The sequence below is a fragment of the Hippichthys cyanospilos genome, chromosome 19 (assembly GCF_059441005.1).
Source record: "Hippichthys cyanospilos isolate Australia breed blue-spotted pipefish chromosome 19, RoL_Hcya_1.0, whole genome shotgun sequence".
Lineage (NCBI taxonomy): Eukaryota > Metazoa > Chordata > Actinopteri > Syngnathiformes > Syngnathidae > Hippichthys > Hippichthys cyanospilos.
Window position 1 is genome coordinate 11,885,161 of NC_142387.1, and position 17,857 is coordinate 11,903,017.

General features: G+C 36.7%; 2 protein-coding genes across 3 annotated transcripts in view; one reads left to right on the top strand and one right to left on the bottom strand.

Moving 5' to 3' along the window:
- Positions 1 to 6,021, bottom strand: part of reck (reversion-inducing-cysteine-rich protein with kazal motifs) — a 27,407-nt gene extending 21,386 nt beyond the window's left edge. Inside the window, exon 1 of the mRNA XM_088401947.1 lies at positions 5,867 to 6,021. Coding sequence (XP_088258073.1) covers positions 5,867 to 5,939 — 73 coding nt within the window. The 5' untranslated portion in view covers positions 5,940 to 6,021. The remainder of the gene's footprint in view (positions 1 to 5,866) is intronic.
- Positions 6,022 to 12,472: 6,451 nt separating this feature from the next.
- hccsb (holocytochrome c synthase b) lies at positions 12,473 to 17,245 on the top strand. Of its 2 annotated transcripts, none has more exons than XM_088441836.1 (8): positions 12,473 to 12,558; positions 13,787 to 13,906; positions 13,970 to 14,017; positions 14,451 to 14,584; positions 14,852 to 15,000; positions 15,086 to 15,205; positions 15,284 to 15,370; positions 16,727 to 17,245. In XM_088441836.1, the coding sequence occupies exons 2-8, from the start codon at positions 13,798 to 13,800 to the stop codon at positions 16,923 to 16,925; spliced, it is 846 nt and encodes a 281-aa protein (XP_088297962.1). In that variant the 5' UTR covers positions 12,473 to 12,558; positions 13,787 to 13,797; the 3' UTR covers positions 16,926 to 17,245. The 2 variants fall into 2 exon arrangements, with proteins under 2 accessions (XP_088297962.1, XP_088297961.1); XM_088441835.1 differs by lacking the exon at positions 12,473 to 12,558 and adding an exon at positions 12,925 to 13,022.
- The last annotated feature ends 612 nt before the right edge of the window (positions 17,246 to 17,857 follow it).

Sequence of the window (17,857 nt, forward strand, 5' to 3'; positions counted from 1 at the left end):
TTTCTCATGACCACTGGGTACAAGTAATTTAAAAGTATTCTCTAAGTACCTGTAGTACTGGTACTACTTTGAGAGTACTCTAAGTATTCTAAAACTTGACTTGGAACACTAGACTTCCACACAACCTCTGGAAAACTACTATTAACTTAACTACTCCTGAAGTACTTTGAACTTCGACGTTACGAGTAGCTTGGGAAAATAGACTCAGAAAGTATTTAGAAACTAGACTTGGAAACTAGACTCAGAAATTGCCTTTGAAATACTAGACTGAAACTAGACTTGGAAACTAGACACAGAAAGTACTCAGAAACTACAACCACAAACTAGACTGATACTTTCAGAAAACCCCACTCGAAAGCTATTTAGAAACGTCTAATTTTTTTCTTACGACCACTTAAAAGTACTTTCAATGCACTAAAAGTAGTTTGAGAGTACTCTCCAAGTATTCAAAAACTTGACTTGGAAAACTAGACTTCAAAACTACTTTTAGAAAACTATTCTTGGAAAGTACTCAGAAACTGGGTACAAGTAGCTTAGAAATTTAGATTCAGAAGTATTTAGAACGTAGACTTGAAAACTAGACTCAGAAATTACCTATGGAAAACTTGACTGAAACTAGACTTGGAAACTAGACTCAGAAGTTACTCAAAAACTAAAATCACGAAACTAGACTGATATTTTTCTTTTTTTCGTCAACATTTCTTGGAAATCGCAAAACAGGAAATAGTTTTTCTTTCCTGTCTGTCCTCAGCGTAGTCCCCAAACTACTTCCTAAAAATACGAAGAAACGTACGGGCAATATTGCCAGCGGCACCAGACAAGCTATCCTAACATTCTGCTTCCTGCATTCCAAAGATCCGCAACAGACTCTCGAGGGGGGGATTTTAATGGATGGGGGTCCAAGGTCACTTCCTGTGCATTGATTAATTATGAATGGCCACAAGGATCTGGCTATCATCTGGACGGCAGTTTGGAAGAACGAGAGACATTTCATGGTTTCGCTGAGTAGAAACTATTTCACATTTAGCGTGTAAAATATTCACATTTCATTTGCGTTACAACAAAAGTGTTCGTACTACAAATGTCATTTGTTTCTGTCTGTTTTGTTTTCACCTGTTTTGTCGGCCATGTTTCCCGTCAGCTCCTTCGGCTGCTCGCGTCTTGCACAGGTGTGCCTCGTTGTCTCGTCGGTTTGTATTTAGCGCCCTGATTGCGTTCAGAATTTGTTAGTCAATTGTTGCTGTTAGTGGTGTTCAGTTTTATCTTCTGGTGACTTTATTGTGTTTCTTTGCTGTTTTCAACTTTTTTTAATTTGGCTTTCCGGCTCACTAGCTTGTATCGCTAATCTAGGCGCTAGGTCATATCACATCAGTTAAATCTCCTTTGCAACTGCAATCTGGCTTTAAAAAATGACTTTGTTAAAGTAGGGATTTACTTTTTCCACTGAGTTCTTTCTTGACATTCCAGCCAGCTTTTTTTTGTGTGTGTGTTATTCTAAAATATATTTAAAAAACTAGCATCCATCTGAACAAATTTTTAAAAATAATTATGAATCAATAAATGTATTTATAAATGTATCATTGATATAATTACGTAAAATGTTTTATTACAATAAATGAATCAATATATTCAAAAATAAATAAATTATTGGAATGTTTCAGAAAGTCTATTGTAAGTGCATATTCAAATTATATTTATGGTTTGAACCAAATTGTCATAATGCAACCTATCATCAACTGTTATTCACTTAAAAAATTTTTACCTCTTATGTAATATTTTGACCATTTTTGGTTCATTTCCTTCTGCCTCATTCTTGCATTATTTTGCCAAGGGATGGCAGCTTCCTGGTAGTGTGAAAACTAAGTGCTCATGCCATGTTGAATTTTAACATGTTGGCATCATCTGGGTGAAATTTCAGCTCCCTAGAACCTTCTCTCAATGCTTTAAAAATCATTGAGAACCACTGATCTTGACTAACAACATTCGGTGAACAACAGTAAAATTGTCGTAGCTGTGTTACGAAATATTGTATTATAAAGTCCCTTTTCACACCGCACTTAGCATAGCGTAGTCGACCAACAAAAATGTTTGTTTGTGCTAGCACGTTGCCATCTGAAAAATGTTTCGATTCATTTAGACGAATGGCGGCGGAGTGATTTCGGAGTGACGACAGCAAGATATTTTTGAGGCACTTTTTTAATTACTATTTTTTCATTTATCTATTAAAAAAACAGCAAGGTGTCCTGTAGTATGACGAAATAGTAGGGAAAGGAAAAAATGAGCTGGGCAGAGAAATCATCGGGCAAAGAATCAAGTTTTTTGTTTACTATGCCAACAGGCCTCCAATGTCAAGATTGATGTGCCACATATCACACCACCATGAATAAGAGTCATCCTCCCACCACAGCCCATTCATGCCACAGCATCACATCAGTATTACATCATATATCTGTACATATACATTAATTTATAGAATATGTATTTTTAATTCTTATGTTATCATCAAACAAGATCTTGTCCTATCCCTAATATAGATGTATATATGTGCAAAGGGGTCTCTATAACACTATTTAGCAACGCCACTTCATGTTCCAATAAATTTGCTCTCAATTCGAAAAGTAACATGTTCTGTCGCTGTTATGCTATTAAAAAGCAATAGATTTGATGAGAACCATCGCACTCGTAGATTTCTTTGTTTTTAAGCTAAAACACGGTCATTTTGGGTTTATTTTTTGAGCCTTTTGGGCTTCATGTATAATGTAGCGCAGGGGTGTCAAACTCATATTTATCGGGGGCCGCATTGTAGTTACAATTTTTGTCAGAGGGCTGGTATAATTGTGAAATCAAATCAATTTTAGGTGTGTTTGTCACACTTCTAACTAGTTTTGAAAAAAGAGCCTGCTAAAAACTCTTCAAATGAGATATTGGGAACAAAAAATGCTTGTTGTTTTTACCCCTGAATTTTTAAATGTTGAGGACAACTTGCAAATTTAGTATTATAACCAGAAACTTGAAGTTTGCTCAGGATTTTGCGGGCCACATAAATTGAGGTGGCGGGCCGGATCTGGCCCCCGGGCCTTGAGTTTGACACCTATGATGTAGCGCATGAATAGAGGTCCGTATATTTAAATTTCACTCAAAATATACCATAGCGAAATTGGGTTGGACGCTTTGGGCATGAGGTGTGACTATACCTTCAACTCGTCGCCTGTCAATCACATGACAGGGACAAACAAACAAGCATTCACAAGAGTACACAGAGAAAAGCAACATAAGCCACGGGGAGAACATTTAAACGCCTCACGGGAGGGGCACGAGCACAAATCGGAACCTCTCGCATGGGAGGCAGACGTGCCAACCACGAGGTCACCGTCCTGTGCAAAAACAACACTTCTTTTCTCCGTTCGACAATGGCCGAACTGCCAAGAACGTCAACTCCAAAGCGTCACTTTAATCTAATGTTCCCAAAACTATCATTTTGTGTGCGGGATTGGAGCCCATTCTTGATTACAGTGGACACGGAGGGGGAGAAAAAAAAAAAAAAAAAAGGGCAGCCGTTCACTACACCCCCCCCACCCCCCTTCTTCTTTTCCACCTCCTCCACCCCTTCTGCTTTGAGGAGTCAAATTGGTTCCAGATGCATTCCCTCACGCCTTGCCTCCACAACAAAATCACAACATGAAAGACGTGACAGGAGGGGAAAAAAAAAGTTGCATCAAACTCAATCGAGGCTAGGAAAAAATATGCAAAGAATTCCCAATGACCAAAAAATGCCGATATTGCTTAATTGTACATTTTCACCAGCTTTCTCGACCAATAGTCGGCCTTTCGATATCGTAGACAATGTGCGCCCCAAATGAGGGATCTAAGAGCTGTTTTACTTTCATGTTTCGGGCAGATGTGTGAATATAAAAAAAAAGATTCAAAGTGATAGCCAGAGCAAATCCACATCCTTAGCCCATGTGGACTTGCACTTCAAAGGCCTCCATCTTCTAATCATGGAGGACGGCATGCAATTTGCTTCCGCATTTAAATAAAATGGCAACACAAAAAGGTGTTTGGGACCACACCTTCCCAAATGGCTTCAAATAAGATAAAAATAAATAAAAGAAAAACAATGTCAGGGCCAATAGGAATGAATTCGGTTTCATTTAAATCCATTACTGTTTTTTTTTTGTTTGTTTTTGTTTTGTGGCCTACTTTATTATTTGCTCGCTTATGGAACGTCGCCTGCAGAATTAGAATTTTTTTGTGCGGTATTACTACGCATATGACAATAAAACTTTTGAATCTCTACATTCTAATCTTCAATTTTAAAAATTTGCTAAGCAGTTACGAAGACTCCTTTCACTTTTTTTCCCCAAGCTAGCGAACAATCTCGCAACTGTATGCCATTTATTGTGCTAGCATGGCTATAAATACACTCTTCAACATAATGCAATAAATCAGTCATGTGAATCTTAAAATGTGGTACAAGAAAATCACTCATTTAAATGTTCACACTGTGCGTCATGTGTAACTTCTTCCCCCCCTTGAATCCATCAAAAAAATACTTTTAAAGTACAATCCATTGAGATATTAAAACAGTGAAGTGGCATTTAATTAGACTTTACACAGATATGGTCAGGTGGATTAAATCAGCAGATATTTTGTGTTTTGAGCAAAATTAATGATGTGCTGTAATGTCACAATTTGATCTTTAATCAGTGACACCCACAATTGGATATGCAAAGTAAAACATGACTTTTTTTCTTAAATCATGACTGAAAATTCCAAATAATTTCATAAAATTTCAAGAAAAATTATATGTTGGAGCAGGTAAATATATATATATATATATATATATATATATATATATATATATATATATATATATATATATATATATATATATATATATATATATATATATATATATATTTTGCATTTATCACCATTTTTGGTAGGATTTAGGGGGGTTGATTGTTTTGTTTTGTTTTTTTTCTCAATGCAACTCCCCCGCGAAAAGTGGGGGTTAACTGTACATTAAATAGTCTAAGGAGATATCCTGGTTCATCATCTGATCGAATCTGTGATCTGTTATCAATGTTATTTATTTATTTATTTTTTACTGTTCAATCGCTAATTAGCTACGAACTCCCGATCATGTAAAGATTTACGTTTGCCCATTTAAAACTTTGTTTATAAACAATCATCTTCATAATTTCGCGTCAATTATTTTATTTGTGTTACACTTTATGCATCGCTAGGATTCAAACTCCGCATAATGTTATAGCTATAAAACCTGAAGATGTTTTATAAACATTTGTGCCCACTTTGCAACGGCAATTTAATGTTTTGTGTAGTTTAATAGTGTAAATTGGTGTAAAAAAAAATGCAGTAGGTTATAATAATATCCTAATTCTGTTTGGGCTCGGGGGACATTTTCTAATGAAGATATTTTTTGAACATATTAGGATCTTAAAGTAATAAAACGCTTATGTGGGTATATCGTGATTTTTCCAAAAGTCGCGCCTAATCCAATACGAGGGGTCCGTTATTCAAACAGTCTCGCCCCTGAATAACTTCTATTATAGCACCAAATGTACCGTTCCATTTAAAGATAAATTATGAAATCCCACTCGGGGATGAAATTGGATTGTAAATAGTTAAAACAAAGACATAGCGAAGGGGCCAACAGGATGTCAGCTGTCACTAAATCCACAACGACAAACTTGAGGAAATAAGTTAACACTCCAGCCGTAAACATCTTTTTTCCCCCTGCCGAACGTCAGGAAATAGGCGGAGAATGGGAATAAGGTTGACAAATGACTTTGTGTTGTGCAGAAGTCATAGAGAAGAAAAGTTGTAAAGGCGACCGACTCACCCTGAGCTCGCAGCGGCGGGAGGTAAAAGTTTGCGGCGAAAAACAAGCCGATTATCTGACAACACACACGCATCTTATTGAAATCCTAAAGTGCATCGTGGACGAGAAGATATGGAGAATACTGGGGCTCTGACATGGTCCGTGAACCTCTCATTTCCTCGCTCGCTCTCACTCTCTGGCAGTCTTTCTGCCCCCCCCCCCCCCCCCCTTTTTTTTTGGGACATGCGCAGAAGAGGGGTGAATCGTTTTGGCTACCCCTTTTCACATATGGCGAAATGCTCGTTAATATTTTGACATCTGTACTTGTCTGGATTTAAAAAAAAAATAGTGCTTGAGTGTACTAAATGAGCCTGAAAGCATCATTTGTATTTACACTTAGAATGAAGCTTTTTAGGACGGTAGAAATACTTGAAACGTTTCCTGTAATTACTTTGAGAAAAACATATGCACAATAGTGTTGCAAGAATGAGATATTTATTATTTTATTATTCATTTATTATGTTATTGTTGTTTTTGTTTGTATTACAAGAGGCAGCGATTGTAATATTTAACCATCACCCCCAAGTGACAGCGGAAAAAAGTGGGCGGAATTCTCATTTTTGTCTCAGAATTATGACTTCATAATTGTAAAGATAGTCAGAATGTTCACTTTATTATCTGAATTATAATCAGTCCCAGAATTTTCTCTCATTTTCCGAATTCTGATTGTAAAGATAAGAATTGTAAAGATAGTCAGAATGTTCACTTTATTATCTGAATTATAATCAGTCCCAGAATTTTCTCTCATTTTCTTAATTCTGATTTCATTTTTGTAATTCTGATTAAAGTCACCCTGATACAGACCAAAGTCAGAACTCTCACTTTAAAGTCAGAATTCTGCTTTAAAGTAACTTTAAAGCGTTTTTAAAATCAGAATTCTGATCTTTTCTTTTTTTTTAATCTTTTAAAGTGACTTTGACATCAAAATTCTCACTTAAAATTTGAACGAAAATCACATCGACCCAGACTAAAGTCAAAATTCTGACTGAAGTCTGAACTCTCACTTTAAAGTCCGAATCCTCACTTAAATATTTGACTTTGTTGCCCCCCCCCCCCCAGATTAATCTTTTAAACTAATTGTTGGTGTCCGCCCTGTTGCACTTTTGTCCTTATGTTAAGAATGTTTGTTTATTTAAAAATCTTTCGCAATAATATGAGAAAACGACCATTTAGATAATGCCAATATCATGATAGTGGAATGAATGGAGGACAATATCTGACAGGGAGAGTGATGGGGGGGGGTCACGGGCTTCCGAGTGTGTCGCCTCATTGTCCCCCTTAATACCCGTGTCGGCTGAGCCGAGGGGCTTTTTGTGCCGCGTAGAATTTAGCAGCGGGGAAATCTGTGTCCAATGAGACACCCCCTTTTGTAACGGGTCAAAGGTTGACAAGACTCCATGTCCAAAACCGATGCGGGATTGACTCATTTAAGCAAGAGTCTTTTCTGGCACTTTTTTCAATTCAATTATGGAAATTCCTTTGATTTTTTTATTATATCATAAAATAATCAATGGGAAAGAAAATATTAGGGAGTTGAAATTTCCAGCAGTTGATTCAAACATGTAAAATTTCAAAATGCAACGATTGTGACATTTTTATGTGATTGCAGCTGGACGTGGGAGATTTTGTGTACAAAAATAATCATTGTCCAAATTTTGGACCATATACAATCATTATAATTACAAATTTTGAGATGCATTTTAAGAGAGATTATTACATTGATTTTCCTGCGATTTTTGAAACTTTCCTTTGAGCGGCGGTCAAATTGTGTCAGCAAACAAAAAATTCTTTGTTTACTTGTTTCACCTTAATACAGTAGGTGGCGGTAGAGAGCAGTTTGTGGTTATTTCTTAAAATATCATCACGTCACAGACTGCAAAGACAGACCATAACATTTTTAATTTTTTTGTGGGTGTTAATAAATTTAACCTAATATGTTTGGATAGAACTGATGCCACTGAAGAGTTTGAAAAAAATATTCATGAATAACTTATTAATAAGTTATTAATAAATTATAACGCCTGTAAAATCATTTTAGGGAAAATTTTAAGGTGTATAGTTTTCAACGTGTGTGCACGAGGGTTAATTAAGCAAGAGTCTTTCCTGTCCCAATTTTATTTTCAGCAAATTATTAAATAAAGCTTCAATAAGCACAAATGTGTTGAAAAGAGAGGCTCTTGTTTTGCCCTTGAATGGACCACACATTAAGCATAAAGGTTCTTTGTCCTGGCAGATGTGCTGGGACAATATCGACGATTCATTGTTGCTTTGTTTTGTTTGCCAATCAGGCCTGTTGCCCAATCCGCTCACAATCACAAAAAACAAATAGAGAAATATATACAATAGCGCTGTATTGATTGTAGTTTAAAAAACAATTACTGATTACCAACCTGATATACATTACATATAAAATTATTAATAATACAACTATTGGATTGACTTGTCAATGAAACGTCATCACTACATTAAGCTCTCACACTGTCATGTTAAGATATCTTCCAAATTTCTGTTTGACTGGACTTTCTGGGTCTAGTTTCTGAGTCAAGTTTTCCAAGCGTGGTTTATTATTGTTGGATTTGTTCCACTTTTGTGTCCAGTTCGATTCTGAGTCCAAAAACGCCACAAAACAATCACAGATTACTGATTTATTTAATTAAAACTTATATATTATATATAATTTTAATATTACAGCTATAGAATTGGGTTATCAATGAAACGTCAGAACATCAAGCTGTCACGCTGTCATGTCAAGCCGTCTTCCTAGTTTCTGTCCAAGTCTAGTTTCAGAGTCTTGTTCCCCAGTTGTTTCCCTGTTTTTTTTTCTTTTTTGTTTCCGAGTCTAGTTCTGAGTCTAGTTTCCGAGTCTAGTTTTCCAGGGGTAGTTTTTCATTTTGTTGGGGATTGGGGAGGGCTTTAAGTTTTCAGTGAGACATCAAAACGTCAAGCTCTCATGCTATTATGTGAAGCTACCTTTCTAGTTTTTGAGTCTAGTTCCTCAGTCTGGTTTCCCAGTTGTTTGTGTTCCTGAGTCTAGTTTCCCAGTCGAGTGTTTCAGTCATTTCTGTGTTTATGTTGGATTTTTCTGTATAAAGACTTTACACTTTTTTAATTTTTCACAGACAGTAAGGAATTTGCAGCAAAATAGAGTAACAAGTAGAGTAAAAAGTTTCTGGTGTTTACTAGGGCTATGTTGGATTTTTGTGTATGGGTAGCTTTTTTTTTTTTAAACGGGGTTGTTTTTATTGGGGAATGGTCAATGTTGTCAGTGACATTTTGTCAGAATGTCAATCCCTTGTGTTGTCATGGAAATCTATCTTCCTGGTTTCTAGGTCTAGTTTCTGAGTCTAGTTTTTCAGATATTTTGCCATAGTTAATTTCTGAATTGAGAAAAGGAAATGTTCATTTTATTTATTTTTTTTTTGCATTAGTTGGGTCTCACACAGCCAAGACTTTAGGCCTGCCAGTCACAGTCCTTTATTAGTTCTTTCCAGCTGACATCTTGTTTTATGGTGGCCAGTAAAGGCTTGCTTCAGAACCTTACTCTCAAGCTTTTCATGACAGACGAAATTCCTACATTGCGGCAATTTTTTGTTTATGTTTCACAGGGTGCAATTAATGGCCTTTCAGCATGTGTCAGAATGTGAAAAAAAAAAGTCACACACTCAAGACCGAATGCCAAAGCAGGTAAATGGAAAACCTTCATTTCCCAAAGCAAACACCTGTCATGTTCACACTAGCTGTACAGTTGTGTTGATGCGTCTGGAGCTGCGCGGTTTTTACGCACACACACAAAACCTTGGCAGAACCGTCTTACTTTTTTTGTTGAGAAGGCCGAAGACAGACACAGACAAAGAGGAGTCTGTCGTTGCTTGGGTGTCAACTAAGATGGATGACAAAGGGGGGGAACATATGGCTTACTGTTTTCCTACTAAATCCTGCTTTTAGCGCGAGGCTGTTAGCTTCATTTCCAAGTGTTTGGGCTGAGATTGGGTTGACAGGGGTGAGAAAAAACATGACACATATTCTTACTGAATGGAGATTAAAAAGCAAATGACATAAGCCGATATAGCAGGCTGCTTTTATGACAACGCAGATGGCTGTGGAACGTCATGTTAGCATGTTGTCGGTCTACCGTGTACTAGCATGCGCTTTCATAATCCCATTTGGGCACACTAGTAGATTTTGAGGGTGCTCAAGCACCCCTAAATGAGCTTCCAGCCACCCTAAAATGGAACTCTTTTGCAGTATTTTGATCATTTTGGTAGTAAACTCTTCCCAATATTCTTGCAGCAGCCGTGCCATTTTGTATTTTAGCATGCTGACACCAACTGGGTGAAATTTCAGCTCCCTAGTGTAGTATTTCAATGATTTCCCTTTGATGTGAAATGCCTTTGATGTAAAGATCAAAGGATTGGACAAAATAATGCACAAGGGGTCAGATTTCTTCATTTTTTAAAAATATGTCCTTTACCAGCACAAAGCATTTTAACTAATTCAATGCCAGGGACGTATTTTCACGTTTTTTTTTTTTTTTTTTAAGAATTCGGACATTAAATCCCAGATACGTATTAAATCAATACTTAAGTACATTAAGGACATTAACATCCATATACTTAAGCATTAAATCGATACTTCAGCATCTGGGATTGAATGTTGTTTGTGTTCCAATTAATTTGCTCTCAATTTGTAAGGCAATATACTGTTCTGCTACTGTCATAGTAATAAAAAAAAACACTACATTACATTTTCTGATACCAGCAAAATTTGTTAAAAAACCCTTGCACCTGCAAGGGGTGCACGTACAAAAACACATACAATACATACAAAAAAAAAACTCTAAATGAAAACAGTGCTTCTGATGCATTTAGCCTATAAAAGTTTTATTTATTTTTTAATGTATGGGTACTTTTTTATTTTGGGGCTGTTTGGGCGGATTGCACCTTGAGGCCATATGTGGACCAAATGTGCCCACAAACTGCATAAAAATTCTCACGGGAACTTTGATACAACTCTTAGGCAGAATTTATAATAGCCTATGCATTTTTGTTGAAAACATTCCAATTATTTTGTGTGAATTGTGTTTTTGCATGACAATTTAACTCATGCTTCTCCACTTGGATATTAGGAGTTGAGAACGTTTATTTTTGTTTTTGTGGAGGTTGCTATGAATGTTTGCTGAGATCCAATAAAGGGTGGAGCATTCCATTTTTGGGCAAGTAGGATGTTAGAAGGATGTACAAATTAAAAAAAAAAAAATCATGGTGCTTGGATTCAGTTCATTGGTGCTTGAGCACCCTTCTGGATTTGAGTCAATAAAGTAAGAAGACGTTTTTGTTTTTGTGTGTGTTCTCATTTTGTTAGCCTAATAGCATAATTACCAATGTCATTTTGAACATTTACAAAAACATGTACACATGTTGTCATTTCAACCAGAATGTAATTGACATTTTTTTATGTGTTAAGACGTTTGAGTAAATCTTCCAGTAAGAGCATGAGACAACTTTTTTTTTTTTGTAATTAAAAACAAAAGTAGCAAGCAGCCTGGGAAGTTGTGGCTAAATAATGTGGTCAATATGACGATGTGAAAAACAGGAAAAAACACTTTTAAGACCATGGTTAACAGTACTGTGACTTGTTATACCAAATACTGTACTTTAATTCTAGACAAAACAGCTGGAACGTATTTTTCATTTCATTTTATTTTAAAAATCACATTTCCACCTACAGCTTTGGCATGGCCCATTTAATTTTATTCTTATTATATGTGACAGGCCAAGAAGAAAAACAGCGGGGCACTTTGCTGTTTTTACTTGCAAAAATCTCCCTGTTGATTTTGGCATGTTATCATACATTGGACCTATACATAGAATTAGAGAAGTAATACTACAGAATGTGTAGTGAGTTTAATGGTTGCTTGTAGCTGACGTGTGGTCACTGGACGGCTGCCCTCCACTGACAGCAACACAACCTATAATTTGTGAGTTAAACCTGGGATATTGACCACTGCAAGAAAAAAAAGTCTATTGTATATCACGTAGCAATTTGAACGGCTCCCAGTTTGATACACACGACCGAAATGACAAATTTGCACTTTTATTTTTGTGATTCTTTCATGCAACAGTCGTGGTACTCCACAATTTGAGAATTATATATATTATATATAGTCGTCCCCAGAGGTGGACATTTTATATATTTTTTTTATTGACTCCTCACTCGTCAGTCTCTGAGCCCCGCCCTATTTCCCCGCAAACATAAAATGGTAATCGTCAAACGTCATTTACCCCCGTCATCATCATCAAAATTAAAATAATCAACCCTCTGAAAAAAACACAACACTATGAAACGATTCTCTCTAAAGCTTGACCTTAAAAGGTGAAAGCTAAACTTTACAGCCTTTACTTAAATCAACCAAACTAAGCAAAAAAGTTTAAAACTAAATAACCTGATCATACACGCCTAGTGTAACACATTATGACGGATCAACGAACCTCTCCGTCAGTACTGACGAACTACCCACTTCCGGTCGTCCAAACAGTTTAAAAAAAAAAAAAATTGTATTAATTTTTTTATTGTCTGGAAATTACTTTGGGTAAGAAGTGTTATTGGAAGCTGTTTACAACTTGCACGCTTACAATGGCGCCATCTTCTGGGTGGTGAGTATTTGACCATATCAAGTACAATGGCGGTCACATTTTTTTCATTTAGAGAAAAAAAAAAAGCCTCCCCCCCCAAAAAAAAACATGTCACGTAACATAAAACACGTTAAACGACTATCACAGATGTATAGTATCCTTATGGAGATATCCCATTATTACTCTCAAAAGATAAAAACGTTATTTTCCAAATTCAAGAAATAAATTTATCTGTTGTATTGCGTGTAACTCAATCCGCAAGTCTTGTTTTTACAATTGAAGTTTTGCCCTCCAACGGAAAGTGGCGGTAATGTATGATAACCCTGTTTGAGAACCACACAAATCTGCAGAAGAAGAAACTGGGCACGTGAGTTTGCGCCATGACGTCATTTCTTACGTACTCAAAGACGTATTCCGCACATCACATAACTAACCCTCGTGAGTTTCCTTACTCTACTTGACATTGGAATAGAACGGAGCCAGGAGTAAGTGCCTAAAATGTTTTTATACACATATAAACATTTTTTGAATTATTACAATTCACCTCGTATGTGAGTAACCTTTCTCACTAGTTTTTGTCCATTGTGTAGCGTTCGCTGGATATAACGTTATTGTTAGGAAGTTAAGTTATTATTAGCAATACCGCTAGCTTGTTTGTGCATTCATGTTGTTACTTGTTACCTAAATAAAAAAACAGCTTTTCGGTATTTGATATTAAACGTTATCAAAACGATGTTATCTGAATAAAACGCATAGCTTTTCGATTGCTAAATCACCGTATTGCATTTAAAGCTTAATTAAACGCAGGTGTTTGGATTGAACGTTCGATGGTCCTGCTAAAGTGATATTAGTTCTTTTTCTATATATTTTTTTTACTAAATTGTGTCCAAGCGTCGTCACGTTGTTTTTTTTTTTACTAAATTGTGTCGTCACGTCATGTTTACGTAATTACCCTCATATGACATTAAAACATTTTTAATGTCACCTGAGAGTTATTATGACGCAAATGCCAATTGTAATCGCCCTTGAGGGTACACAATGTTTATTATTCACGTATTTTTCCTGTTATAAACGTAATAAGTGGGAAATAACAAAATACAGATACTTTGACAATGTAATTAAGTAGATATACATATATTGTGTGCAAGTATTCAGCTACTTATTTTTAAATGTTGTAAATGCTCACCGTAGTATTATAGAGGCGAAACAGTGCATTTATTGTCATTTTGTGTGTTTGTTGCCGCATCAGATTCAAACAAGATGGGGGCCTCCACTTCCACACCTTCCGCTCCGACAGTTCAGGCAGAAGCCATGATTGCCACCCCTCCTCAAGGCTGCCCCATGCACAAAGAAAATCAGCCCGTTAAAGGTGATGATAACGCATAATAATACCATCAAAATTGTGGTAACATCTAATTTGTGTGTCCTTTAGTATCTCCCCCGTCAGAGTGTCCCATGCATCAAGCTCAGCCAGTTGCGGGTAGGTACCGGTTAAGTCATTCAATCCCAAAGACGTGTTTAAACGTCTTTGCAGGTTGGCGTTAATTGTGCAGGATACTGAAGTGATTGATTACTTTTTATCCTTTAGTATTACACAATCAGGGACAAAAAGTACTAGCATAATCACTTAGGTTTATTTCCTGAATTACTTTTGTACTTAATTACCAACTAAATTACCTTAGGTAATCGATTACTGTATAAATTAATTTGTTATTTTAGTACTTTGCTCATTCAGTACCAGTCTATTTTAGGTAGACCCTCCTCATGCACAGAAAAATGAAAACTAACATAGCAAATAGATCGGGTTAAATTTTCTGGGATTGAAAGTCTCGCCTCTATTTTAAGATAAAATAAAATTAAAATGAGTCAATAGGTCGACTACGAACTAATTTGGTGCTCGGTTCTGGTTGCAGTGTCTCCACCGTCGGAGTGTCCGATGCACAAAGCCGAAGCAGGTCCCGCTCACCAGGATCGTGCCTATGAATTTGTGGGGTGTCCCATGAAAGCTGCAGCAGGCGTGACAAATGACATTGACCCAGCAAATATGGTACGAGACACTTTTTTGTTGTTGTTGTGGGCTAGTGAATGAGTCACAATAACATATAGAAGCTGCTTCATGTTCCGATTAATTTGCTCTTAATTTGAAAAGTCACCTGTTCCTTTCATGGCATTAGATTGATTTGCTCAGAAATTCACAATATTTTCACAATATTTCCCCCAGTGGAGAACCGCCAATGTCTTTGATCATTTTCATACTTGAATATGACCCAATTGCATTGTCTCATTATATTATTTTGGGGATCCATGTTCTCAGATGCCCCCTCCTAACCAAACGCCTGCTCCAGACCAACCCTTCAAGTTATCCGTTGCCAGAGAAGAATCTACAATTCCCCGCCATGGCACAGAAAACCACTGGGTGTACCCATCTGAGCAGATGTTCTGGAACGCCATGCTGAGGAAGGGGTATGAGACCAAAAGAAAAAAAAAATATAGATTGAGGATCTTTTAGTTTGGATGTGGGTTTATTCTTGCATTCCGTTCTTTTCAGATGGCGCTGGCGCGAGGATGACCTTGCCGCCGGCGACATGAGCAACATCATCAAAATCCACAATAAGAACAATGAACAAGCCTGGCAGGAGATCCTCAAGTGGGAAGCTCTCCATGCAACGTGAGACGCGAACCAGTCAGTGGGATCAGGCCTCCAATATTTGTATCTATAATCAATCAGTGCGAAATATTCCCGCAGCGAATGTCCATGTGGTCCAACTTTGAAGCGGTTTGGTGGTAAAGCCAAAGAGTACTCGCCGAGGGCTCGCTTCCGCCATTGGATGGGGTAGGTCCATTTTTTTTGAAGGTGTGAACATCCATCCATCCATCCATCCCCTACTGGACTTAGTCATTGATAGTAATAATAGTATAAAATTTCGTCCATCTTTCACTAAAATGAATTTCAACACAAATGGTAGAGCAACACATGTAGACAGACAATATAACAATACTATAATACCCAGGAAGACATTTTTTTAGACACGGGAAAAAACTCATTTACTGTACATCGATGGAAAATTTCAGACACATTTATAAGATTTGGAGGTTAAAAATGAAAAAAAAAATCTGTGAAAAAACGTGAAATATATTTTTAAAATATTTTGAAGACAAAACAGATGTATGTAAGTGTGGGAGGGGAAAAAGCAACAATTTGAACCTAGATTCAAATGCTTTTATACTTGCTTATTTCATTTGCATGTAGCATAACCGCTAACCGATGCTACACCTTGTTTGCTTTGAAATTTCGGCTCCACTACTTGATCCAAGTACAGTATGTTTTTTTTTTTTTGTGTAGGCTTAAGATCATTGAATTATCATGTTTCATGAAGTTTCATTTTTTTCCACATTTAATTCGTTCAAACCCAAAGACATATTTTTGTGTGTGTGTTTTTTAAGAATCTAGACAGTCCAACCCAGGTACTTGATATTTATTTAATTTTTTAAAAGTTTTTAGACGAACCAAAATTGGCTGGCATTAGTATATAAATTGAGTATTTAAGGAATCAATTCCTATTAATTATCTAAAGTAATTGATTACTTTAGTAGCTAAAGTAATTGATAACCTTTCATACCAAAGTAATTTATTCCTTCAGTAATTCTTTTTTGATTAACTTAGTTCATTAAGTAACTGCCATTTTTGGACCCTTGTTAAGAAATTGATAACCTTTAGTACCAAATTAATGTTTTCCTTTAGTAATTATTTTTTTACGAAAGTAATTAATATCGTATTCATTAAATAACTGCCATTTTTAGACCCTCATTTAGCCAAACGTATTTTCTGGTGGAAAAAATAAAAACCTAGTACATGGGATTGAATGTCTGGCTCATGGGGGGGAAAAACGTAAAAATACGTCTTTGGGATTGAATGAGTTTATTATTTTTCCACTATTGCTGTAAGTGCTAGTTTTCTTTTTTTTAAGCATGTTTTAAGTGTTTTTAAAGGTTTCCACACACATGCCCGTTTGCAGCATGAGCATTGCATCCACAGTTTTTTTTTTTTTTTTTTTTAATTCGGCTTTGCCATTCTGCGATAAACCGACAAACAACGGTCCGGTTGTTTGGGACCGCCTGAGAAATAACGAGCGCAAAATAGCACGGCGAGCGCCTCATTTGCCCCTCTGCCGCCCGGTCGCCCCCGCAGCTACGAGCTGCCCTTCGACCGCCACGACTGGATCGTCGACCGCTGCGGGAAGGAGGTGCGCTACGTCATCGACTATTACGACGGAGAAATCGACAAAGAAACGTACCAGTTCTCCATCCTGGACGTACGCCCGGCCTTCGACTCGTTAGACGCCGTATGGGATCGCATGAAAGTGGCCTGGTGGAGGTGGACCTCCTGAAGAACTTCCAACATCTTGCTCATTTCACATCGTTTCAACTTTCGTGTCAGGAATCTTTTTCGAAATGATCCTGGCCTGGAACAAAGTCGGTTTTAGACCGTTAACATGAACTTGCGTCGTAGTTCACCTTTTAACAGGAAATGCTGCTTAAGTTATTTTATTATTTTTTACAATTTACCTCAATATTGCGACTATACATCAAGAGTTCTGTAAGAGATAAAAGTAATTCAAAAGTCAATGCTTGGAGACCACCGCTTTGCGAAAATGAAAATACTGTATTAATATAACAAAATAAAGATCTACGAACCTACTGGATGGAACATTTGTGAGCATTGTTGTCCATCTCCACGAAGACTTGCATGGATCATTTTTCGAATTCTCATTAGTCTTTGGTATTGTATATCTGTCATTATTTCGAATTTTATGAAAAAATTCGATAGATGAACCTCCAGCCTTACAGATGCAGTTTTCAATATCACCAAAAGAGGGAGGTGTTTCACCAAGATTTAATTTTCAAATTTGCAGCCAAAGGAGACGTGGATACAACATGCACTAAAGCAGTGGTTCTCGTATGCGGGCACGTGAAATAACCGTTATATGCCAATCTGATTTAATGCGGTTTGAGGCCATTTTCAAATTAATAGCGAATAACATGGAACATGAAGCAACGTATTTCCCAAATGTGTTAAGGATTGTTTTGCAAACATCTTATTTTGTCATGTTTTATATTTATGTGCATTGTCATTCATGACGACTTACCAGCAGGGGGCGTCTGGCTGAATTTTTTTTTTTCTTTACAGAAGGAAACAGAATGCCTTTACATTGCACAGTTGGAATACAACAAAATTGGTTGCACTGCTCCCACTGGTGCGTATTAAACAAAGTATGAACAATAAATATGAACAATCAAATGCAACGCTTTCAAACTCATT